We start from the raw sequence: 27,322 nt of genomic DNA on the forward strand, positions 1-27,322 counted from the left end.
CCTATTATTTCCTGCAATAATATTATTACTAATATTAATATTATAATAATATTATTAGTACTCCATGCAATAGTGCATGGAATAGGATCATGTAGTCAGAAAAGATCAGAAAAGTCTTCTTCCACTAACTGTACAGTTTATTTTGGCTCTTAGGTCTCCTGAATGGTCTTAGTTAGTTAAAGTTTAACTATGCACAGCGACCCAAAAAAATGAGCAGAAATATAATCTCTACAAATCAGCCTTTGAGGAGAGGCTGAGATAAAAGTAGAAAACTGGCTGAAAATGCATATCTTTGGTAGGATGATTAGGAGGATGCTAATGGTACGCAGAAAATGGGACAGAAATTCGATCACTGAAAACAATGACCATAGAGGTCCCCTAAGAGCAGAACCAACAATAATGCCAATGGGAAATGACTTTGCTAAGAATGCTTAATCCTATTCATGCACAAATAATGGACAGCTGTAAAAAAAAGAAGAAGAGGGGTCCTAGGAGCTTTACGGTAGAGAGGACTCAATGCACCAGTTCACAGCAGAAGCGTCGCATCACTCCGATTTAACACATTCTACGCCGTTTGAAAAAGGAGACCTATTTCTCTATTTGGGAAGGTAGCTATTCTGAAATTTCTAGATTCAAATTCTTAAAATTCGGGTACCTTTCATAATTATGATTTTAGTAAAGAGCGTTTTGGTTGTTAGTACCCAATATTCGAATCTTCAAAACCACTCAAAATAGTCTATCGAACTTGTAATATGCACTAATTACGTCCTATTGAAACATTATTCTTAAATGAAAAAGACCTGCGACAGATAACTGAAGTTCTGAGAGAGAGGAAAGAGCGGCACTAAACTCGTTATCCAAACAGGACAGGACATTCTGTCTCCTCTGTTCCAATTTCATTGTTAACTCGTCCTGTCTTTGTGGGTTCGGTTTAGGGCAATGGCTAGGAGGTTCGGGTGCTACTGCACAATCGATGATTCTTCACCGTTCTTATGTCAACGAGGCTTTTCTTCACTCCGTGAAAGATAAACTGCTATCAGACTTATTTGTAAGGATAAAAACACTAATTTGAAACACCGGCTTGCACGTCACTGCAATCATTATCATTCGAATTCGTCCACGAACCTCAAGTTATTCTGAAGTCGAAAGTGTGGGGATATTCCGTAAGAATTGATCAATCCCGTCCACTATATCTTGTTTGATGTTTCTGTGTGCCAATTGGTTTAAATCTGAGCAAGATCGCTATTGTTGACGGGATGGAGGTGTTGGAGCAGACCAGTTATGATAAATTCATTCTACATCCTTCATAGTGATAGCGAATCGAAAGTGATTTGCGGAATCTCCTTCACGAGCGCCTTTTTTCATCAAATATTAGCCATTGTGCTATATTTCCTATTTGCTTTTTAGTTTCCTCCTTCACGTTCAGTAGCCCAAGTTCATAGTAACAGCGCAATTCGTAGTCGTAAAATATTTGTACATTAATTAGGAGGAGGAGGGGGAGGGGAGGTAGTCTTTTATTCTAGTTCCCACTTGGGAGTTTTTTCTCGAAAGTTTCTTTTTTTCTTGTCTAGCGTCGTTAAACGATACTGCTGTCATTGCTGGAAGTTTTGAGTAGCCTCGGTAAAATAATGTGTTGTTAAAAGACATTTAACATTTTTTTCTTAATTAATTTAATTTTTTTTACATTTCTATTTGACAACGGAGATATATCAATCGAGGATATAGACACTATGATGGATTTCCTCCATCAAAATGACTGAATGATTGTTAATTAATTTGGTCTACAACTCAGACGACTGTCAATTGAAAAATTTGACGAGCGTCGAAAAAGAAAACTTATGGGACTATGCAATGCGTTACATTTTTCTGAAGCAATCCAACTTTCCGCCTGCTTTTTTCTTATTGTTCATGAGAAGAACACTGGGTTTTGAGACCATTATCGTCTTCTCTTCAGCGTAATTCATTCCATTTACGAACTCATAGAATACCTCAGTGCTTTCGTAGTGTCTACAGGAATATTAAACGAACATAAATTGGATTCCCTACAAAGATCAACGAAAAGATTCTGTTCCAGTGTCGGCACTATAGTTTTCTTTGAAACCTAATTTGTTTGTATGGAAAATAGTTCCTTTCAGTCCGTTGACGGTCGCTATGGAGAGATAGCGATTATGCTATTTGTTGAATCTACAAGCAGTAAATATCACATTTTTCTTTAGCCTTCGACGTACATCGGTGCTTTAGTCTTCTTTTAGTCTCAGCATATATCTGCCCTCTAATCTTTCCAAACACTACATTTGAAGTATAAAGTGTTATTTCAAATTCTTTCATTCGATGCCGTCCTACTTTTGTGTTCGGTTCCAAGACTATCTGCTTTTTTTGTCTTCGTCTTTCCGGTACCAAGAGTTTGAAGGGGGTGAGCGGCGACTGACGTGGAGGATGAGCGAGCGAGCTACTTTCCATATTTTTTCTTAGTGTGAGTGGCATACAAATTTATTTTTTTCTGTGGCTGCACATATTTCCTGCATACATTGTTCTGGTCATCTGGTTTCAAATCCATGCTTTTGTTTCTGCAAAAGTCCTCTGTTAAACGCTTTTCAAAAAATGACTCAACCAGGCTTATCCTCTCTTCCGCCTTTTTTCTCAGCAAAGTAACATAGTCATTCTCCTCATGTATCTTCAAAACTCTCTTTTAAAGTCTCACACCAACTTTTGTTTTGTAGGCCGTAACCGTCAATTTTTTTCCAAAATATTTGGCTATGAGCGCACCGTTAAATGTTGTCTTTAAAGGTATGATTTCATATGTATTACAAAAGTTGATATTCTGTGCAACCGGCAACGAACGAACATCTGAATTCTCCGATCATGAAATTGCTGCTATTCGGGATGTTTGGATAAGGTATGGTCTTTTTACCCTTAATAATGACTCGCAAGTGTGAAACTGCCAATTGTCCGTCCAAAGTTTGCTTCTAAATAAATTCTGGTCATGTTGTCCGTCGAAAACGCACATTCACGTTGCTATTTCTTTAGTGTTATTAAAGAATTATCCACCTAAATTCAGTTCATCTGCAGATTTCTGCTTCTGACTACATACTTGCATAGCAGGTTCGCTGTTTAAGAGCACTTCAATAGTTCTTTGATTTCTGCGGCTTTATTGCATTTTTTGTCTGTTTGTATTGCTTTCACTTTGACTCGCATCATAAATTCACAGCTGAACCGCTCTATACTCGAAAAAAGGGATTTCAATTCTCGCTGTGGGGGAGGGAGGACAACGGGACGGAACGTTAGCAAGAATCCTACAACGATACACTTTTCTCCAATTCCAGGGCTCGTAACAGTGAAGTTGGTGTGAAAATTCTTGCTGCACTTATTGAAAAGAAGCCAAGCTTTGCTGCGTATTACGGATTTGAGACGAGTTTGTCCATCGAAGAATTACAGAAGAGCGAAACTTTCCTTTTTCAGGTCAGAATTTCTTTCTTTTGTATCCTTTTTTCACAAAAAGTCCTGTTCTTGTAAAGAAACCAAGATATTAATTTTTAATCTCAATTTTTTTTAAAGTATCATTTTATGCATTTCCTACTCCACAATTATAACGTAATGGTTGTAATTTCTTCACGTCTTCTGAATAGTACTTAATTTATGCGTCTTCTTCTACCATCAGAAAGTTAGTTGACCGTCATCATGTCTTTCTCTTTTTATCTACAAATGCGGTATCCAAAAGCTGCGTATAAAATACATCTTTGAGCAGGATAGTAGTAGTTATGCGACTTTCCTGATGTTCATTTGCCGTTGTGGCCAGCCATCTCTGGAAAACATCTGCATGCTATGATTCTTGGAATTCAAGCTATGGTCTGCGTCCGTTTTGTATTCATAGCTCAGAAGCATCAAGCGGGGTTTAAAAGTTTAAAAGTAAAGTATAAAATACATTCTTAGAGGGTGTTGCACTAAAGCGGATACTGGCGACTAAAAGATTTTTAAAAGAGGACTAAACTCTGAGCTTAGCTTTCACGAATAGATTTACGTCAAGAAACGAGAATACGTCTTTGTGAACGGAGCTGTATCAGTTGAAGCAACTTTTCAGGCTCAACGTATCCAAGATTTTCTCGATACCATAGTGTCTTCGCTTGGAATCTGCCCCGACAGCGCAGTTCATCGCATGGCTTATCGAATAGGACAAATTCACTTTCATAAGTAGGTTCAAGGACGATATTGAGTTTTCAGTTCTTTTCTCTTGCCAGTTTTGTCAGAATGTTTTTTAAAATTATACTTGTGAACAGATTTAAACTGTTGCACCGAAATAACATCATCTATGGAGGTTTGAAGTTGGTGTTCATGGAAATCCTACTTCAGAGTCATTCAGAGCCATAAATGACAAACAGATTATAGAAAGCCCAGAAGTAAAAGTAAGAATATTCATTCCATTACAGAGGCGTGAACTTTGGTGCCGACAACTGGTTGGTATTCAAGAAAGTTACGGTCGATCAGGTGATCTCATGGCAGAAGAAACCTTCTATGTTCAGTTTGGGTTCCAGCAAAGAGTTCAATATTTCAGAGGTACCAGTTCGAATTGTATTTAGTTGCTATTCTTTTTAGTAAACAACAATCGCTACAGAATCGCCACTTTAGATCTCCCTGGATCCCTCACGAACAGTGACTCATCGTAGATGTGTGGCCATCATTGGTTGGAACAAGCTAATGTCTGTAATTATACGGGAAATGAAACGAGGTATGGAGTTGCATTCTTCGTAGTGTTTCTTCCTAAAAAAAAGTCTTATTATTAGTATTATTATTATTAATTATTAGTAATTGTATTATCTGCTATTATATTATCTGCTACCTATCATTATATATTTATTACTATCTATTATTATCTTTATTGATTATTATTAAAAGGATAAAAAAGATAAAGTCGCTGGCGTATCAATTCACTCGGCATGTGTCAACGCGTTTTACTGGAATACGAAATTTTTGAGGTTTTGGAACAAGTGTTGGCCTATAAAATGACTTCCCGGGGACCAGCCGATGGTCAAGTCAGTGTTTTTATCCTCCCAGACAAGTCTGGTACCAATTTATCGACCTCGGAGGGATGAAGGGCGTGGTTTGCACTAGGGCGGTTTCGAACCCTCGACAGTGTGGCTACAACGGATCTCTAACCGTCTGCGCCACAAATGCCCTTTGATTATTATTAGTTATCATTATTATTGCGTTTGCTGCAGTCGACATAATTTCGCATTTCGCTATCGTTTCCAGCATGCAACCACGTTTTCTAAACTACTGAGCTAGGTACCGCCTCCCCCCCGCTGCGGATTCGGAGTTTCAAGAATCCAATTCGCACTCATCCACATATTCATAATTCTGCCCGATCAGGAAGAGCTGGATTATTGTATGAGATTGGTAGTAGCTTGAGGTTTTACCAACAAAACTGGGCTGGTTCGATTTTCCCCCTACAGAAAAATATGTGCGTAGGAGCACAGCGCAGAGCGCGACTAGCATTTTGGCGTGAGGTAGAGATGAGAGATCTCGCAATTTCGAATCCCGAAAGCGATTGATCGGAAGTTGGACAGTCCCCCACCTTTTTTCACATTTCACTATTTTTTAGTACTCTCCTTGATGACCCGTGCAATTTTACCTTCTATTGAACATTAGGTTTTCTACGAGTTCGTTCCTTGTTTCGGGCACATTTCGTAACTACATATAATTCGAGTATTTGGAGCCTTACCCTCATCGTGCATGCTTCCGTTGTTTTCTTTTGTTTTTTTTTTCTCCTTTTTCCGTTTTTGTCTTCCATTATCGCTATTATTTGCGACTTGAGACCACTTAATGGATTGATTTGAAATGGATGTTTTAGCACTGTCCCCACAAAGGAATATTTGAATAAATTTTCTAGCATCTTGTGTGCCGATGAAGGGAAAAATGCAGTAGGAGTGGGGGAGCGTGCACTCACTGGCGCCGTTACTTCCTGGCGCTCTTAATTACTTTTTTCTCTTAGTAACTTTAGTTTACATATTATAGATCCTTTAAGACAGATGCTTAGGTCTCACGGCAACGATTGATTTGATTATTTATATCGAGAAAGGGCGCCACAGGGTGCCCCCAACTACATTTTAATGGATGAATCCATTATATTGTCGGGTCTTCATTTTATTTATTTGTTCTCTTATAAATAACCGCAGTTTTCTTCGCTTCTAGGTGCCCCTCTGAGGTACAGGTTGACAGGTTTTCTGTCCTCAGGTAGATCGGAAAACAGACGAGTTGCTAAATTACCGGCGTACAGCCGGCGTAAGAGTGTTCTAGTGGGTTGGCGCGACGCGTCCTCGGTGACGGCATGTAATGAAGGCTCATTGACCGGACCCGTTCTCTTTTTGCTCTTTACGTTTTTTCATCGATTTGTTTCTTATAAAAGTGCTTGGATACGACTGCATGTTGAAGTCTCCTTCCATGTTGTCGTGTTTTGTCGTTCGTTTTGCTACCAAGGCTAGATTTTTTTTAAAGGTTTTAAGTTCGTAAGGACTTATTTTTGTCCCGTTCCCTCTTTTTTTGTGAACGATTTGCATCCCTCGTGCCAAGAAACTCGTTTTTTACTAGTTTCCTGATTCCAGCGCACTTTGCCAAAGACTTCAAGTTTGCAGGAAGTTGATTTCTGCACCACATTTGTGTAACTATGCATTTTAACCGTCTCCTATGACGGACCCTAAGATTTTACTATAATTCTGATGAAAACAAATGCTAATCGCACGCAATTACAGAAAAAATAGAAACTGAATTACCACAAGCTGAGATACCTTCCAGAAGCAAATAAACGGCAAAACTAATCGGGAAGGATTTCCTTAAGACCGTACTCTGTACATGTTAAAAATAGGATAATGTAGTTGAAAGTAATCACACTGTTACAACACATTGAAGGCAGGATAACGAATCTTACGTGCTGAAGGAATCCGCGAGAAAAACTGGAGATGCGGTTATAAATTGCGATGTCCGGGCGGTTCCGCTCATCTCTCCCTAATCATCGTAAAAACGATGTGGAGACCACTTTAGCTTCAGTCCCTGCAAGTTACATTAAGATGTGCTTCTACGTGGACGTTCCGATTTCTTCAGGAGCCTATTTATTGGTTTTACTTGAATAGACTAGAGATCATTAGCCTTCTCCCGCTCACACGTGGATGCGGCGCGTGCGTAGGGGTGGCGCGTTGCAACTGCGGCGTCTTGCACGCAGGCGATTAAATGCATCACCACCTGAATCTTAAGTGGTGCAGGTATCAGGTGGATTATGCTTATACGGATATACGGAGTTGTAGATTATGGAGAGAAGGGTGATTCTATTTATTTCTTCCTAATTGCCGCAAAAAAGATGGCCTGGAAGATGCGGCGCGTGCGCAAGGCTGGCGCGCTCCAATCGAACTCGTTGTAGAAAATAGCGCACCGAGACGCTAGGAGCCGTATCTTTCAGGCAGTTTTTTTCACGGCAATTAGGAAGGAATGAACGGAATCGCCCTTTTCTCCATAATCTACGACTCCGTATGGGCATAACCCACCTGAAACCACCACCACTCCGGATTCGTGGGGTGATGCCTTTAAGGAGAGATGAGTGGGACCACCCCGGATCTCCCAATCTACAACCCCATTTCAGGGTTTTCTCTCGGATTCCCTCTCCACGTCAGATTCGTGGTGTGGTGTCTTTAATACTGATTGTATCCTGATTATTACTGTACAACAACACAACAGTACACCTATTTGCTAATCTACCTGAGGGGAAAGGAAAAGCCTGCCAATGGTGAATGTCAATGGTGAACACCTGACAGAGAAGGAAAATTTGCAAGAAGACAAACATATAAGATATGAATCCAAATTTCAGGGAAAAGTGTTGACATTTTTTTCTTGGGACCTTCTTCTACTTCTTCTTAACCTTGTACTTCGGGTTTTGGCTTCCGATTATTTCCGATATTGCGGTGTTTTTGAGCGGTCAAAATTTTAAAGCCGACTTCCGCTCATCTTTGGTTTGAGGATAGAGTTAGCTGAGTTCCCAGCTTTGCAGGTGTCTACAATAAGTCTTGATATGCAGCTCGGAGACTGTTTATTGGACCTTGTTGTCAGTGTGGGAGAAGCACTTACAAATGGCATCCGTAGACCGCTGTACAGAATTGACGCTGTCACTGCATGATCTAAATTGAAGCGGGTGAAAGAACGTTCATATAGCTCTCTTTGAACGTTTCAAACACTGTCAAAGCACCGGTAGAAAATGATTGGACCATTGGACCGTTTTGTGGCCGGTGACAATTTTGCAAAACTCTGCAGATTCCGGCCTTGCAAACTAGAAATGGTGCAGTCGCTGGTCCACCTAAACGTTCCTACATTTGTTCTTGAATCGGTCCACGCTGGTCCTCCGCAATCTTCGATGCTACCGGTTCATACCAAATCATTGAACCAAAAGCTTTGGATCAGCCTGTTAAAGGCAGCATACCGCGAATCTGAGTTGGTGCGGATTTCAGGTGGAGTATCAGTATACGGGGTCGTAGATTATGAAGACGGGGGTAGTTCCGCTCATCTCTCCCTGCATCACTGCATCACTGCAAACAACCGCCTCCAGAATGATGTTTTGTACGACACCATATTATTATTATTCTATTACAACGCTCCACCCCTTGCGCCGCCTCCGCCCTGCGATTCGTCGAAAATAAACTGCCCCGACAGGCAGTAAGGGACGCTACGCGTGCAGACTGCCCCGACAGGCAGTAAGGGGCGCTACGCGTGCAAAGCTGGCGCGCGCAATGGAAGGCATCGTGCAAAACAGCATTCAGGGGTCGGCTGTTTGCAGTGATTCAGGGAGAGATGGGCGGAACCACCGGTCTCCATAATCTACTACCCGTATACGGATACTCCACCTGAAATCCGTTCCACCCCAGATTCATGGCATGCTGCCCTTAAGGTGCTGTGTACTCTCTGCAGCTTATTTTCCGTGGTATATAGATTAGCACCTTGTCTGACTTGATGTGCGCAAGACATACATAGTTTGTTTGCTTTATCTTTTTGGTCGTTCTAGAAGATGCATTAGAATTATGGCTGGAGTACTTGGAATATTTTTGACATGATTTTTTCCAGGTTTTCTGGAAGAAGCACAACGGAGCTGTGGAGATGACTGCAACAGTATCTAGGAGATCTAGTGAAACAGTCCAGAGTTCAATTTTTAATTTTTTTTTCAATAATTTTTCAATTTTTTTTTTATAATTTGTCATCTTACGTAGGGAAATCTTAAAGTTGGGTGTCTGGATATGTCTGTGTGTATATCTAATCACTGTTGTAACGGGTATCGTGATCTCAGAAAATGTAGAAATTCCCTATCCCGACAATTAATAATGAGTAACCTCCCGCAGTAATCCTCCTTTTTTCTGCTATTTCTTGTCCTCCCAATGTGTAAACTCCCTTTCCTTCGTATATTTAGATCCTATACTTCTCCCTTTGCTGTGATTAAACTGCTGTAAACTAATCATATCCTCTCTTATGTATGCGGGGTTATACCACATATGTATCGATTCGATCAATACTGTGAAGTAACCGTACAACTTCACTCAAAATAATTTATAGGATTACTTTATCACATAAAGCAATTTGCATCACAATGGTTTTGTACAAGCCCGCAAAATATAATCAATGAATGCACAGGAGGAAGAAAAAACGAGCGTATCACAACAATAAACAACGAATCTAACAAGAGTGACGATTGGCGAGAGGGCAGAAAAAAAACAATGATGTCGATGAATGAAGAAAGCAAGATCGAATGATGGCGAGCGAAGTGGCGTTTCATTCGTTGTAAAACTAAGAGCAATTAAGATTTCTTCTGTTTCTGAAAGTCCGTTTTACACTGAGACGAGCAGAAAAGATGGTGGTCTTTGAAGATAAATTTGCTGCCGATCAGATCTTTGTTGCATTGACGACAGCTGGAGAGAATGATTCTAGTGTTAGGGCTGAGCAAAAGCAGGACAGAAAAGTTGAATAGAACCATGTAGAAGTTGAAAACTCACTGAAAACATTCTTTTGTTGCGTGCCAATGAAATTCCTGATAGTTGAGGCGTTTCTCATCAGGACCAATCTTTTTGCCACATGTGTCACAATTCTGCAACACAGGAAATGCTACGCTATCTCAATCGAGAAATGGAAATCGTTCAGTGGGCAAAAATATAACCAAAATCAAACAAGGATTAGGCGAGAATTAGACCGGAAATTAAAATATTGATAAATTTGGACGAAACTTGCTTCTTTCGAACATTTGAAATGATAATTCTCAGCATAGTTATTAATGAATATTAATAATTAATTAATATTAATGCCTTAAATATCATCATTTACTGAGAGAACCTTACATGTATTACAGTAGCAGAAGAAAGGAAGGTAATATTAACCTATCCGACTGAACAAATGGTTGGTTTATAACGAACCGTTTGTTTAACCAACTTTCAATCTTTACCAGGGACTCATAATATTATGAGAATCAGTGTAGAATTCAAGTTCACCTTTGCAAAATGTTTCATGTAGCAGTTGATGCAATGTGGGTTGTCATTTTTCGTCATATAACGATGTCCTCCAAGACGGAAATCGCATTTGAAGCAGGCAAAATGATCGAAGTGCCATGATTTCTCTTCGGCGAAAGTGTATTCACGAGCAAAAATCAGCTAAACGGATGAACATTTGCGAATGTTTTAGTGTAGTACAAATTGCAACACACCTCGTCACAACCAGCACATCGTGGATACTGTTGGTCCGCAAAATGTCTTCCACAGTAATACTTCCCTGAACATGAAATAATACTCATGAATAGTTGTTTTTTTTACTCTTAAGAATGCAAAGGGATTCACCTTGGTAGTAAAAGTAAAGCATGTCAACTAGCAGCTGATCACATTGGGCACATCGGAAGCAGTTCGGATGCCATATATCCTAAAGTAGCAAAAGATTAAAACAGTTGACAAAGTATATACAAAACTAAAAGTTTTTTTTTTTAACTAATGATATGTTGGCCACCTTTTTGCTCTTTGAAAAATTGAACTTTGAAAGCTAGAGCACAACTTTTTTTCCTTGGAGCTTAGGTGAAAGCTAAGTAGTTCTACAGGCTATCTAGCCGAAGTGTTTAACTGCACCGTGCTCCTATTGTGTCACTGTTGTGATGCAAATGGATTGCCGTTATCTCCGAGTCTTCTTCCACGAGTGGAACTAGCGCCATAGGCCACGTCAAGCGTCCGCCGATATTAACAATGCATTAGAGGAGAGACCACTACCCACGCTAAAGCCAACAACTGGTTCCGGACCTTCGACAAGGTACACTTCTCTTTCGACAACTTGCCACACGTTCTAGCGCCAACATCTACGAAATCCGCACTCTCTTGGAGCGGTTCTCAAACACCATGACGCTGACGATGACTGCAAGACTCGGCGTTGCTAAGTGCACCATATAGATTCAACTACACGCCTTCTGTTGTCGGAAAGTTCCATCGAAATGGGAACTCCGCGCGGAGTGTGCCGCCATTTACTTCCTCACTGCGGCTTGCTGTCACTTCGTTCACTCCACGCCAACCTGAGTTGAGTAACGGTCTCTCACTCACCCTTTTCCCCTTGTCCCTTTCAGACTGTCACTTGCTCACCTCAACCATTCCTTGAAGCGGAAAACGATTTACTTCTTTCACTGCCTCATACTCGCTGTTGAGTTATTCTTTGATTCCGGCCCCCCTCCTCCCCCCTCTCGCCTATTGCTGGCCCCAGGGATTCCAAAGTTCATATTGTTCATATTGTGGAAAGGTGAAATATTGTGAGAGACAGTCATGGTGAATATATCGGCGAATTATCGCCCTTGTGCGATTAAAGAACCTAACGACAAGACGTGGTAGGTGTTGTTTCGAAAAAGAGTTAAACCAAGGGTGCAAATAAATAATGGCATTTCTAAACAGCTACAAATTTCAACAAGGAGAAGAAAGAAGTCTAAAACAAACAAGAGTAAACTCTAGAAGTACTAAAACTCACATCTTTTGGACCATGGTCGGTTTTAATGCCAACATCTCCGACAGGAATTGGTTTTACACATGACTTGCACTGCTGAAGTAATTTATTGTCGATGTTACAGTCGCAGGAACGAAGTGATGGGAATTGACTTACTACATTCTGCAAATCGATGCCAGCAAGTTCACGTGCGATTTCATCGGTAGTGTCATCAGTTTGCGATCCAGCATTAACAGCAGTTTTTCTTGCAGTTACCTCTTTCACTTGTCCTACACCAATAACCTGAAATGTAATAAACTGCCTAGTAGAACTACTGCATCATCAGGTGCTCTTTTATTGCGCCATGAAACGTACAGTGGTAGCAGAGTTGAGTTCAAGCTCGGTGAAGTTGCGTAAGCGGCTGCGCTCGAAACGGCGAAGTGGAGCTAAGGGTTGAGATTGAGATGCCCTAGTTAGTTTCACTCGGACTGGGGCGATCAGTGGTGCTAGTGAAGGTCCTCCCGCGATCCCAACCGTTGCACTCCACGGTGCCACTGCAAGCGCAGTCACTTACACAACTGCATCGAACTTCAGCTCGTTTGGATGCGACTATAAACCGTTGCATAAAAGAACGCCTCTTACAACAATTGTTGAACGCTGTTTTTTCTGTTTGTAAATAGTAAATTATTCGTTTATGCCGGGCAATTTACAACAATTCTTTTCTCAGTTTTACTAACCCTTTAGGGTTCTAAGGAACTCGGGATCCATCGACGCAAATGGCGCATAAATTACTACAGATGCAATATTAAATACAAAATAAAAATGAGAAAATGTAAAAGTTTCTGCTGATATCATCTCAGCCGCGCTTTATGAAAGTTCTACAGATCACACGACAACATCCAAACTCAACAGCTCTAGCTCAATCCGATCCACACACCGTACTACTTCATCTTTCATACTCTTTACCATGAGTAATGCGATTTTGATTTTGTCCAAGATTTTTCCTGGATAGCGAACCAAACATCTAAAATGATGCCAAATAAAAAATAAACTCGCAAATAGTAAGATCGAGAGACTTGTATTTTTGCATTGACGTTAGAATCGCAGGATGGTTTGCTGTCTCGGTACTCATGCCCGAGAACACAGAGCTCAGCTCCTTTTCCTTTTTTTCTCCTTTCCTCCACTATCGTCCTTTTGTAAGTGAGGTCCGAGTTGCCATCTGCACGGCTTAAGACCACTAAATTTTAAAGCGCAAGCTTCCGAGCTTTTCCTCCTTCCTTGTGAATCACTCAGTACTCATGTATGATTTTTTGTTTTCGTTGTGTATGTTACTATGTTTTTTTCTGCAAAACTTTCCTTTTAAAAGCCGGACGAATCTTTTTTTGCTGACCTTGCACTTCGTTTAACTAGTTATATCCGGTTATAATTCTTAGTACCAACTTGGAGCACTCCTAAGCTGGTTTGATTGGTACCGACATTCGGATACGGTCTATGCTACACTGGATATCCAAATATCTCAAGTGTTCGTCCCCTTCGAAAACTGTCAAAATCGATGAAAAATCAAATGAAGCATTGATCGCCAAAAACTGTTTCAACTGCGAAGTCAAAGTGATAAGCAGATTTTTTCTAAGCATCATGAGGTTTCTTAAAAGACTATATGTACATTGATGTGGTCATGTAAACCACCTTAGTTTGCAAGAAGTCCTGGAAATCGTTGGAATTTCCATCTTCCTTCTTTTAAATTTTAGTCTTAACGACAACTCACTATTTTGGATGCTTCCTACTGTAAAAATGACCATTCTATCGAGTTGAAAATGCTCCGTAACCTAAACCTGAACCTGTCCGAAACTAGGCGCAAATTCGTAGCAATGCTTCACAACGTATTTGTCTCAGAAATAACATAGAACTAGTCAGCGATTTCCCTAATCTATTATAGTAATGGCTACTAGTGCCCGGATTTAGGGTCTTATTTTTACGAAATACAGTGGAGTCGTAATTGTGTTTGCATCGCTCCAAATACTTTCGAGCTCTGCAGAAAAAAATAACAGGAAAATTTGCTCCTTAGTGGCAATTTCATTGCTACTGCATGATGCGACGTCTACAACCAGTGAGACCGTCGTGTACGGTTGTCGATGTTATGTATAGAGAGGAATTTCAACTATGGTCAAAGATTCCTTCAAAAGACAACGTTCTTTCGAAACCTACATGTTTGCGGACGTTTTCCACAAATCGTCGTAGTACCTCCTTATCCTTGTCGTCTGCAAATCGAGCATCCTCCACATTGCAGTCGTACAGAGGCAGCTACAAGTAAATGTTCTCATTCTTTTCAATTTTAACTTTTATTCCTTCTCATAAAAACTCCTACCTGGAATTGAAGCCGCGATTTTCGGTTCTGCTCGCCGACGGAGCCTATCACTGGACGTTCCTCTTCTGGCAGCGCCTGCATATATCGCTCAACCAGAGATTTGTCAGGCACAGGGACCCAGCTGTACTCGGTGGTCGTCTAAAACTCCACCATATGATCATTGCGCCTGTAGTTCAACGCCGATGAAGAAATTCATGTTGGAATACGGTCTCGCGTCAAGATCTGACTGCGAAATAATGGCTCTACCCTTTGTGGTATAAATGAAGAGCAAATCCAAAGTTCATGTTGGGTTACAAAATTTTTGTCACAACAGCAGAATTGCTCAGCTAACTTGATAACTGAAGCTTTAATCTCGACCACAATTCTTTTCATTACTGGAATGTTTATGTTTATCGTAGAGTTTTGAAGGTATTAATTCAATGAAGTGCAATTATTCTCAGTCTATCTTGCTATTTATGGGATTTCTTTTTGGGTCCATGTAATGTTTACAGTACCTGCGTTATAGTTTACTTACGAAGAATGGAATTCTATAAACAAACGGATACATCTGAAGAATGTAGTATACAACAGTGCGAAGTAAGCTTGATGTAAAAATAAATATGAAATGTGTAAACGAGAAAAACGGTCGTTCAGCTTTTTGGTTCCTACAAATACTTTCTTCTATCCCTTTATATCCGAAGGTGACAGAGAATGACTACAGGACCCGCAACCACCAAAAACACAGCGCAACTACTCTAAGATGAATAAAAGGTAGGCTACGCGTCGAAAAGAATTTACCTTATGATTTTCCTTTCCACTTTCCACTTTGAAATTGTATGCAGCGGTCGGAAGTGTCCTGTCCTGAAAAATCCAATGCTCCTTAAAAGAAATGCACTAGGATGTCTCAACGTATTTCAGTCTAAAGGTAATTAGAGAAAACAAGTCATATCCTTTCAATTTTTTAGGCTTTGAGCCATCAGGAAGTACTAAAGGGGTTGTTTCACAAGCTTAGTTTGAATATAGTGTATTTAACTAAGTTAGCGCACGTTCTTCGAAAAATTTTGAAGTTAGCCAAAACTGCATCTCGCGGATGATCTAAGCCGTGTCGAATGGGAAAACCAAAAGAATTCGGATTGCAGAAGGTTGAGATATCCTAAAAGTCAGGTCAGAACGAAGGTTTCGTTTAAAAAAAAAGAACTAAAACGGTTCTCGAAATTGTTCGAAATCGAGCCATGAGTCACACGAGAAGCATTTTCGAAATTGCCCGATTTAAATTGGTGAATAAAACCGGAGTACTTTTGCAGATTTATTTTATGAAAACTACCTTTAGTGTGGATTTTTGAATATGTTAGTTTTTCTTATTCGTGTTCCTCATCTGAAATCACCCCGAAAAAAGTCGCACTGACCTGACCACTGGCCCCGCCTACTGACTTCCTTCAACTGCTTCAAAATCCGAGTTTCTCCCACAAATTACACCAAGTATTATTATTTGCAAAGTAGTGCCGCACAAGTCACAACATATCGCAACCATCCGGCAATACCTGCCCAACCATCCAAAGATGCGATACACAACATTTGGAAGGTTGATTTTTATACACTTGTCCCTATCCACACTTCTACCAGAATCTTCGCGACTTTGCTATTTTACGCTGCGCTTTCTTACGACGCGATGGATTCATCGAGGTGAAAGAGTTCGCATTATGTCCACTTGTATTCGTCTTTTTTATTCCGGAAGATTAAGAATGTATGTGTTCATTTCTCAAGATTTCAGCCCTCATTCCAGGAAATGTTGTGATTTTTTGTTTTTCTGTCTGGTGCAGCGTAGTCCACAGTTCCTTTTCTGTTTTCACCAATACACCTGTGTATATTGATTTGGTCCCGGCATTTCAGGTTTTTCCAACGTTTTGTAAAAGTTTTGAGTTTCCTTTCAGATGGTTTTTTGAAGTGTTAAAGGGATTTCAAAGTTGAAATGTCCTCCAAAATTTTTTTTAAAAGTTTTTTAAAGATGTTTAAGTGTTTTTAATGTAATTAAAGTGACATCTCTCATCAAAAATCATCCGAAAACGATCATATCAACTGCTTTTAAAATTATTATAAAAATAAATAATAAATAATAAAATAGAAATAAACTAAAAAGTGCAAGTGTTTTGTCAATATGTGGCTAGATGTAAGAATAATGAGGTGCAGCAACGACGCGTCTATACTCATCAGTACGCGTCTATACTACCTGCCGGATCGCATTTGTGAGCGACTATTGCTGCAATGTCGTTGCTTCACGTTCCTCTCAAAAAAAAGCTTCAGCAACACAAAAGCGAATCGTCGATCATGCACCTCCACCCTTTTTTTCTCACAAAACTCCACTCACTCGACCTGTAGCGTTAAGCGAATCAAAGTGTGACGCCTCCTACATCGCGCCCGTGATATATGATGGTTTCGCATTGACAGAGTGCAAGTTTTTTTTTTCTTGACCCATATCGAATATCAAGTAGGTCCATAAGAACCATCATTTAGTGAGAATTTTTAAAATGTTTCTTAATTGATATTTACATGTAGCTGAAAAATGCTTCTGTCGAAAACGGAAGCCAAAATAAAGACAAATAAGAATCATAGGGGGACTACGAGTTTGATTGATAGCGGTTCGCTATAGCCCTGTTTTGTAGTAGATGGAATCAAACATTTGAGTATAGAGGGTCACGAGCTACATAACCTGGACAGTTATACAGCGGAAGTTACCCAGATATTACAAAAAGATGCCGTTTTCCACACACTGGAAAGGCCCGGCCCAAAAAGGTCAAATATCTAGAAGGAACTGGAATTTCGATTTTGGCCGAAAATTTCTCTAGAAACTCTTTGTTTCCTTGCGCTGAAATGTCGGACATTGTCGACCTGAAGGTACTCGGGTCACTCGGTGTCGAGACATCAAGTATCGCAAGGTATGGGACGACGGCGAATAGATGAATTCTGTGCGAGCTGTTGCTGCAGATCAAAAGGGTGGCCCAGAGCTTTGTTCAAGGATGACACGAATCTGCGAATATGAGGGCAATCCGGTCAGGCGCTAATACCAGCCACCGGATTAAGTGGAGTAAATCAAGAAGAAGTAGCAAAACGAAATATACTCACCTCGACACTGGATCCTCCTTTACTGGGTGGGGTGGACTGAGGAATATCTGATGACGAAGAACTCGACATTGATTGTTGTTCGTTGATTGTGCGGAGTTTAAGAGGCTCAGTGATTTTGTGCTCAAATCGGTCCTTAACATGGAATAGTCGTCCTGAAATCACAGCGATTTTAAGGGATTTCGTCGTTATTTAAAGGAGCTCTAAACTGAAGAAATGGTTCTTCCCTTCTTTAATTTGAAATCTTGAGACTAAACAGCAGCCTCACTTGTAGAAATTTATCTTGGAAAGGGTACATGGCTTTTAAAGAAAGTTGCATAGGAAGTATTGGCGGGAGCAACGGTTAGTCAAGTACAAATTTTGAACTAACTCATCGATCGATTCTCGACCCTTTGACGATGTTTTCCCACGTTTCGTTCGCTTTTACTAGTCTCTTGGTTTTCAAAATAACCAAAAGTAAACGTATACGACATCACCTATGATGATCTGTCCGTGGTCGTATTGGTTAGGCAACTGCACATCGTGTTCATCCATTCGACAACCGCAATTCTTGCAGAGCTTCCTGAAAAAAAACTTGAGGCCTAGTATATCACAACAGCAAGACTGGGAAGTCAATGTTTTTCCATACGAGCGACGGCGACGTTTCTTTCGCTTATTACGTGTGATGATTCATTCCTTTATTCGTATGCAGTGCATTTTACTCCTCTTACTTCGAAAAAATATTACATGTAGTACATTCGTTGATACACCATGTTTTTCCTCGTGCCACAGACCTCAAAAAATCTTACTGGTGGTATTTAACGTTTACTCACCGCCAAAAATGAAGATCCAGTCCTGCGCAGTCGCAATTGCGGCAGAGTGAACCTTGGCCGATTTCATGTGCGAGGACATGCTACAATTTCATATTCGCTTATTATTCATTATTATATTCGAGAGATATAGCAAATACAAAAATAATAAAGTAAAGTATTTGCAAAGTGAAGCAAAAGTAAGGTAGTAAAATATTTACTAAAAATCGCAGCAAAAAGCATAGCATATAGACAGTGTTTAAAAATATCCGTAATTGTTTCGAATTGCTAAAAAAATTCCTAGTTTACTTCAAAGCAAATTGGGAATTTTTTTCTATCTTTCTATGAATCTATTGACTGTTCACGTTGAGAACTTCAAAAGACCTTCTCTCCCCGCTTCAGTACCTATTTTTTCAGAGCGAAGTAATTTTAGTCTTGAATTTTCTGTTAAGAATCTCCAACTATTCTGAATCACCTGTTTAGCCTGGCCAAGTTTGTGGATTTCTGGATTAGTGGGGAAACAAGGTGCGGTGTCAACGTCCGGTGAGCGGATGTCGACGCTCATCCAGCCTGAAATGTACGATTTAGATAAACCCTAAGGTTCAAATGGGGCAACATCGCGGAGAGCAAAGCACTAATAACGGCGATTGTCCTAAAATAACAGCTTATTCTTTTGGCAGGGCAGAATATCACTTGAGTAGTAACGAAAAAAGATTCTGATGAGCATGGTCATGGAAAAGATGACATGTATTCATTTTGAAATCTAATGAAGATTTAATGAGCCCGTTCTTAAGAAAACCATGGATATTATTAGTATTTCATCTCTTGAAGGTGCATTTGCAGAAACGGTGTTGACCTTTCCGCACGAATATAGGTCTGTGTAGTTCTTACCATTGTTTTTGTTCCGTTGGTCATTGCGTTACGACCACGGCGCGCCAAGAGACCACCGATCGACCCTATCGATTTCCGGCGCTTGCAACCACTAACAATAATCGTAGCCCGGGCGCCAACAGAATGGAGTACGTAGGGAGGATTCTAATGGTTATGCGATTGCAATTCCCACGTGATTACTGTAGTTCCTGGTAGTTTTTATATCAGAACCTTTTACTGGAATTAAATCTCATTAATCTTGTAAGCTTTTTTTCATGACGAAAGCATTAATCTACTCTTTAGACGAAAAAGAAAACAAAAGAAAAGGAAATATTGATAGCTAGAAAAATGTGTGTGCTTTTCTACTTGTAAAATTAACCATAGGCATGTTCTAGAAAAAAGCTACAAAGTCAGCATTAAAATATTAGGGGTACCCATAAGTAATCAATAATTATTAGTGTGGAATATTTGCTTCAGTCTTTTCAAATCAGAGCGTGAATGGATAAAGACGTGTTTTAAACCCCAATATTACAGTTCGTGGCTTTGACTTTTGTGACAATTAAAATCAAGTGTTTTTTATCAGACCGTTGTAAAATGGCTGAGAATCAACCAACTGCAGAAAATTTACGTCATTGCATACTGTTTCATTTTCGATCAGGTGTTAATCCGACACTTGCAACACAAAAAAAATCGTGATGTTTATGGAGACGTACTGAAAGTCAATAAGTCATAATGCTGGTTAGAAAATTTTAGAGCGGTAAATTTGATTTCTCTGAGAGCAATCGAAGAAGCTGCCCTGTTGAGGCTGGGGTGGTACGGATTTCAGGTGGAGTATCCGTAGACGGGTCGAAGATTGTGGATACCGGGGTGGTTCCGCTCATCTCTCGATTAATCACTGCAAGCAGCCGCCCCTTGAATGCTGTTTTGTACGACGCCTTCTATTGCAGCGCGCCACTCTTGCACGCGTAGCGTAACTTACTGCCTGTCGTGGCAGTCCGAATTGATTTTGGACGAATCGTAGGGCGGAGGCGGCGCAAGGGGTGGAGCGTTGTAATAGATGGCGTCGTACAAAACTGCATTCTGGAGGAGGCTGTTTGTAGTGATGCAGGGAGAGATTGCGGAACACTGATGGAAACTGATGCCAAATTGAGTATTCAGTAAACAGCAAACACTCTTCAGGCCACTCGGTCAACAGTAAAAAGGCATCTCCCACCTCCATTCTCCAGACATAGCACCATCTAATTTTCATTTACTTTCATCGGTGGAACATTCACTAAGGAATAGAAATTTCCAAAAATACCAATGCAGTGCGAACTCACCTAGAATAATATTTTGCTTCAAAGGAAACGAAATTTTATGAACAGAGATTGGACTTCTACCAGCAAGGTGGCGAAAATTGCTGGATAACGAAGGAGATTACATAATAGACTAAAGATAAAACTAAGTGTAAGTAAGTTCTTTTTTTGTTGTTACTGAAATAATTGATTACTTATGCATGGGTACCCCTGATATTTGGAATAAGAAAGAAGTCCCATGGTGGCTCTAGCGAGATGCATGGAAAGAGAAAAAATGAAGGACATGAAGAGAGAAACGAAGCGAAGGAGAGTAGTTGTTGACGGTGTTTACATTAGAATAAACAATTTATAGTACTTTGGTTTTTTAATATCTTAAATTTTGCTGGGAATTGGAGCCACAAAATCACCAGAGTAATGAATTGGTTAGAAATGAATTTTTTAAGCTTCTAAAGAAATTGTTTTGTAAAGCACACAGTTATTAGCGCCAGTTATTTCTGCTGAACCGCCACCCACTACTGCTCATAAGAATGACTCCTCAATACGAGGAACTATGAAATTCCTTAAGACCACACTCGTTATCTTCTTACGCCTTGTTCAAAAGTTGCTTAGCCATCTACATCTTAATTATGGCTTTTTTTCGAATGGTACCAACATCCAGAATGCAAAAATTGGAACTATGTCGACGTAAATGAACATTTTTATCCACTGTTTTCTTCCAGCATGTGAAAAAAGGCTAGAGCTTGCCACATTTGTTCTTTATACTACAAAGATTATGAAGATGTGACCAGTGAAACAAGACTAGAGAGGTGACAACTTCTTCGAACAGAGAAGTAGCGAGTTCTCTCGGAGAGCCATCAGTATGTGCGCTGGTAGAACATTTAGAAATGGTGGTAAAAACCAACAAAGGCATCATTTATGGTTTGAAATACTGCTGATGTTCTTTCTTGGAAAATTCATATCCATAAACATCTTTTTTCGCGTGTTTGAGTTCCTCTACATCTTCTATCTCGTATTTTTTGGTGGCATTAATGGTATACTTTTAAAAAGTAAAGAGAACTTATTGTACCACTTAGCACTTAAGGTTTAAACACGGGGTAGTTAATTTGTAATATGTGGAAAACTGAAAAGTCCTAAACAAAAACTGATAGGAAAAAGAAACTCAAACAGTTGAAATATTTCAAAGTATACGTTATACGTTAGAGCAGAGGAAAGGAAAAGTACATGTGATGGAGGTGTCGATTTATTTGTGATCGGGCGGTTTTTTTTTAATTCTTGGTGTCAAATAGCCTTATCGAAAAGAAAAAAGAAATTGCCATAACAGGTTTGGTGAAACGCTAGAAAAACTTTATATCCTGCAGAGAAGTTTCGAGACGACCTCCGCTGTGGTCGACGGCAACGCTGCACTAATCCTTCTCGAACGACCGCACTTTTAGTCCATGCGCTTCGCTGTTCATCACTTTCAACCTCTAATCTAATCTCACGCGCAACGAATTTATGTGATCGGCATAGTTAAGAGAAAAATGTGTTTATAAAGTTCTAAAAGAGAAGCAACAGCTTCATTCTCAACGTTAAAAAGCAAGTAATAAGCCTTGGCCGACGTGGAACTAGAACTATTCGTCAGTCATTCGGGATACTTGTAGGCACTGACAAATGAGTGACGGAAGGTCGCATAAAAACTATGAAAATGAGGTCGTCATGAGAAGAACAACTCATTGCGGCGGCGAAGGTGTAAGTCGCGATCAGCGCCCTACTGAAAGAGTTCTGCTTTTCGATCGAAAATCATCGATAACGTTTGAGTCACGGGACGTGTTTATTTAACGATAGATCTATCGACGTTCAACATCTATGACTTTAAATGGGAGTAGAAAATATTCAGATAGGGTCCAGGTGCCGACTGCGTTAAAGGTTTTAAGAAGTACTCTCTGAGCAATACTATGAGGTAAAGATTCACGATATGTACGGTAATTGAGCACTATCGGAAAGGAATTTTGAGTGGCAAACACGGCAAAATGTATCCGGGGATGTAGAATTTTTCTGTTTTGCTTTCATTACTCCCGTTAATTATTACAACAGAAATTCATTTGTGCTTAATGCTCTATACAAAGAACGTAAAAATTAACACTGAATACAATTTTCTAAGCTAACCTTTTTCTCAATAGTCTGTATCATTTTTAGGCTAAAAATATCTTCGTCGATTACGCTACCAGATTTTCTAAATCATGGCACTAGTAATGCTAGTACTACCAAAACAGTGAATTCACATGCACATTCATATTATATATGTATTAGCGGGAAATATTTTTCGCCCTTTTCGAAGGAGACTAACTGAGAGCGATTGTAATTTAACTATTATGTACTTCAAATTGGGTTCACTTATTATCCATCTACACATCTTATGTAATATTTTTAGATAATACATATTATCTAAAAAGTTTGATCAAGGAATCTGATCACCACATCGACAAGAAGTTCATTCAAAGATAATTCGTCTTCTGTTGAACATCTACCCATCTGCTGCTGTAACATTCGAAATATGTGGCAATCAAGTTCCTATCAACGTTAGACGAGGTGTCCGAAAAGGAGACCCTATCTCTCCTGCCCTGTTCACTGCCGTTTCGGGAACCGTTTTCCGCAGCTAGATTAGAGAAAAAGAGGTATCAACATCAGGCATCATTGGGCTCCGTTTAAGTCATCCCAGGTACGCTCATGATGTAGTTCTCTTCGCGCACAAATCACAAGACCTTCAAACCTAACCTTTCAAGGAATGAGCGGCTAAAGCCGAATTGTGGAGCTGAGGATGAATTTCTCTAAGACATTTGTCATGACCAATTTCGAAGAAATACCGATGCAACGCATGCAACGACACATTGTAACATTGTGATGTCATTCAATAAATAAATAAATAAATAAATAAATGCTATCTAACTGAGTTCAATTTCTGTTTCTTTTTCGTCAAGAAATGTGTTTGAAGGGTTCTTCAAGGCATCACCGCACGAATCTGAGGTGGTGCCGGTTTCAGGTGGATTACGCCTATACGGGGTCGTAGAGTATGGGAAGGAGGGTGATTCCGTCCATTTCCTCCTAACTGCCGTAAAAAACGAAAGATGCGTTGATGCAGAAGATGCAGAAGGCTGGCGCACTCCAGGCAAAACCCACCTGCAACCTGCACCACCCCAGATTCGTGGGATGATGCCACTGATTACTTCTGTGTACGGTGCAGTCCTTTTTCAGGATTCAAACAGGGATGTTTCAAAATTTCCTAAAGATTTGGTTCGAATTTGAATGCCAATTCAATCAGCAGAGCAGAGAGTTGAGTTATCGGTGGTTTTGTCGCGAAATTCGGGACGTGGAAATAGTGGGGATTACGATGTTCAAGAATTGAATGTGGCAGAATAACAAGTCACAATCTGCGTTGAATACAGGGATTGAAAAAAAAAACTGGACAATCGAGACGCTGCTCTGTACGTATGCCCACTGCAGTCATTGTAAAGAAGATGTAGTTTCATGCACTTGATTGGGATTTTTTCGAAGCTAAATGAATACATGAATATTAAATGTTAGATAGTTTTAAGCTCATTTGCTTAGCAAGAGATTAATAAATAGGAGAAAAAAGTAGATGAAATTGAAATCGAGAGAAAAAAAATGAGTGAATTCAGCAAAAAAATCGCCATCAGATACTGTTTGGTGAAGTTTTTCTTGTCGTTTTGTGTTACGACATCATCCCGTCGCCTCAGAAAAGAAAAAAGCGAACCCCTTTGACTTTGTCTCGAATGCCAAAAGCTAAATGAGAAGCGCGAAGGTGTCACTGACTGAGTTCCTGGTAGAAGACGTCAGTGTTAACTCTGCAGGAATACGACGTATTTTCTTGTACGAGTTGAAATATCAAAAAGGCTGTTGCCCGTCATCAAAAATATATCGCGGTGCTGGTTTTTTTCAGAGATTAACCTTCACTTCAATAAGTCCTCTTGCGCCTTAATATGACGGATCGGACACGTTCTTTTTTGCCGATAGAGGAACATAGAGCAAATTTGAGCGATCGTAATGCAAATGAAATCAGCTAAGCTTTTCCCGGAAAACTGAGGATTGCAACAGCCAGATTTCCTTGTTAACTACTTTTCTGAGCATTCACAAATAGGCGATGTGTTAGTGGAAATGTAAGTTTGCGACAACTTTAATTCATTATGCCGAAAATATGTGAGTAGACGAAATATATCGAAATTTACGATAAAAATTATAAAATACGTGAGGAAATCAAAAAAAAACTGTCCACTATATCAGTTTTTTAAAATTAATTGTCAAATGCACACGTAGCGTTGTTAACGAACATGTGCGGACTGATCTTTTTCGAGAAGAAGAACGTGGCAATGGAAATTTCATATGATATTTTTTTGATGAAGAACAGAGATTGATCATGTTGACATAGAAGAACCGCATTAGAAATAACATTACGATGATATCTTGAAGAATTTTCTATGTTAAACTTTAGAGATGGGGTGTGACAGGGGTGGTGCGAAATTCCTCAAATCTCCAAACATATTTATTCGAAACGAGTCGGAAATGTCACATCAAAGTATCAATTGAAAAGAGAATTAACTGGAAAGAGGTCGATAAGTACAGTGACTCCATACTCGCGTTTCCGTTGTTGTTGACCTTCATTTTACGAAATTACACGTTGAGTTGGCGAAATATGTATTTACAAGGGTTTAATTTTAAAAAATCACTTTTTACCGGTAATGGGGCACTCAGATATAGCAATAGAAAAGAGTCGAAGCTTCCAGAGGGCTTCAAGTCTCTGCAGCAAAAAAAAATCTCTTTGTTTTTTTTTGAACAAGAGTTAGCGTGCATGTTGCGTCCTCTCCGTAGCACAAATCTAAGGAATAAAGTTAATTATAAACGGGGATAAGGTGACTGGCGCTTATCAGATCGACGCGCCGTTACGTTCACTTCAATTTAGAATCGTTTGAGGTTAACGAACGCTTGTCCAGCCTTACAGTGGCTATACATACAGTGACTTACTGGGAGTGGGCTTGGAGATAAATTCGGTCAGTGTTTTTATCCACTCTGAGAAGCCTGGTATTAATTTGTCGTCCCCGGAGGGATGCAAAGCTTAGTTGGCACTCACGATGCTAACGGTTTTGAACAGAAAATAAAAAAGGAAATCTAAGGAATGAATTGTCGAAAGAAATCTATGCCAATAACCTTTTCGGCCCTGTAGAATGAAAGTAGTAGAAAATTTGAGATATTAAGTATGAAGGAGGAAGGATAAAGTGATTGGCGTTAATCAGTTCCTTTGGAACGCCCCAACGCGTTCTACTTCAATTCAGAATCGTTTGTGGTTTAAGAACACTGAAAGTTTCAACCATGAAGGAAAAGGATATTATCGGAAAGCTATTTAAGAGTTTTCAGGATTTAAGCGCATAACGAAAAGAATTTTCAAGGAAACCAGAAATGATACGGTGCCCGAGAGGTGTGCGTGTACGATTCCAATAAACAGTCTAGCGATTATTAAATCATTCATGCGACCCTGAAACGACTACCGCATTACTGGCACGTAACTACCGCTGCACTGATGAATGACGCCGGGAAACGTAAAGCATCTAATTAGCCAACGGTCGGAACTGGCAGTTCGCAAAGAGGAAGACGGGATATACGGGGTGAAGTGAGAAAAATGAAGGAGAGGATTAAAACTGGAAAAGTAACGAAAATAGAGGGAAGTAGGAAGAAAATGAATAAATAAATGGGAAGGGAGCAAATTCAGCTTAATCCACTAATGAGCTGTGGATGCAAATTTGCCACTGACAATAGCGTTAGCAAAAAGAGAAGCTATGGATAATGATTGCTCCTTAATCAATTCACTTCTGAAATTTCAAGCATTTTCCGGCAATTTTAGGTTTGAATTTGGACCCGCCGTTCAATTAGAAATAAACTCTTTCTTTCGCCTTAATCGCCTTTCACTATTTCATTTGGACTGAGATTTTCGCAGCTTCACGTTTCCTTTTGTTTATTCTGAGAAATCATTGAGAATACGAAAAGAGCCAGAGGATTGCTTATTTTATTTGTTTTTTTTTTGTCTAAGTTGCGTCACACGTAGGAACATTCATTACTGGATGGCGTTTTGACTAAATCGTCGCCGACAGAGTTCTAGAAGTGTCTCTCAACTAACCTTCCGTGTTCTGGAAGATAAAGTATAAATATAATTGCTATATTTCATAAAGTGCAGATAATATTATATGCCTCCGATTTGTGATCAAACACCTTCTCAAGATATTATCTTGAGAAGGTGTTTGATCACAAATCGGAGGCTTATAATTACTACCAAACTCTTGCATATATTCCTTGCGGATTATTCTACAGCCATACATCGTCTATACTTCGCGCGAGTCAGGACGCAGAACGCTGCAAGCAGTTACAAACTATTACATCGCGAAGTGGATCGATACGTGATGCGCCAAAAAAGGAAGCTTTAGCCTATTGCAATTTTCAAGTAGATGGGATCTTTTCACAGGTACATATGAGCCATACTGTCAATAAACACAGTAACAGGAATCGATGAATACAGTAGCCGCAGTCACCGCTGTAGACAACATAATAACATATCAAAGGCACGCAACCCGATCCGGAATCCATGAACACCGCAGGTGCAGTTTTTTTTTCGCGGTGGATCTGTAATATGGACCCTATGGCAGGAAAAATTACCGGCAGATGTAGCGCCTTTCGAAATCATATTTGAAGATGACAATGGCAGTACGCAAGAGCGAGGAGGGGCATGAGGCAGCGATACGAAGCATTGCGACAACAAATACGTTGCTCTATATCTCAACAACTAATTTCCATTATTTTTATCCTTATTTTTCTTCCTGAACGGCTTTCCGCTTAGAACGGCTTAATTCTGCAGGTTGCATATCGTTCCTGCAGTTTTAACAACTTGATTAAATGCAGAAAAAGGAAAGGTC

General features: G+C 39.8%; 2 protein-coding genes across 2 annotated transcripts; one reads left to right on the forward strand and one right to left on the reverse strand.

The window, feature by feature from the left end:
- Positions 1-2,789: 2,789 nt before the first annotated feature.
- On the forward strand, positions 2,790-9,146 carry RB195_002749 (uncharacterized protein; the record flags this gene model as incomplete). The annotated part of the gene is made up of 6 exons (XM_064200140.1): positions 2,790-2,896; positions 3,324-3,459; positions 4,079-4,188; positions 4,425-4,551; positions 4,624-4,723; positions 9,094-9,146. The coding sequence occupies 6 exons, from the start codon at positions 2,790-2,792 to the stop codon at positions 9,144-9,146; spliced, it is 633 nt and encodes a 210-aa protein (XP_064056021.1).
- A 671-nt stretch (positions 9,147-9,817) lies between these two features.
- Positions 9,818-18,769, reverse strand: RB195_002750 (uncharacterized protein; the record flags this gene model as incomplete). The annotated part of the gene is made up of 14 exons (XM_064200141.1): positions 9,818-9,929; positions 10,014-10,105; positions 10,503-10,661; positions 10,715-10,779; positions 10,845-10,923; positions 12,001-12,072; positions 12,133-12,258; positions 14,161-14,256; positions 14,321-14,458; positions 15,098-15,160; positions 17,420-17,571; positions 17,893-17,978; positions 18,229-18,308; positions 18,680-18,769. 14 exons carry the CDS (start codon positions 18,767-18,769, stop codon positions 9,818-9,820), a joined length of 1,410 nt encoding a protein of 469 aa, XP_064056022.1.
- Between the last annotated feature and the right edge of the window lie 8,553 nt (positions 18,770-27,322).

Source organism: Necator americanus, chromosome IV (genome assembly GCF_031761385.1).
Source record: "Necator americanus strain Aroian chromosome IV, whole genome shotgun sequence".
Lineage (NCBI taxonomy): Eukaryota > Metazoa > Nematoda > Chromadorea > Rhabditida > Ancylostomatidae > Necator > Necator americanus.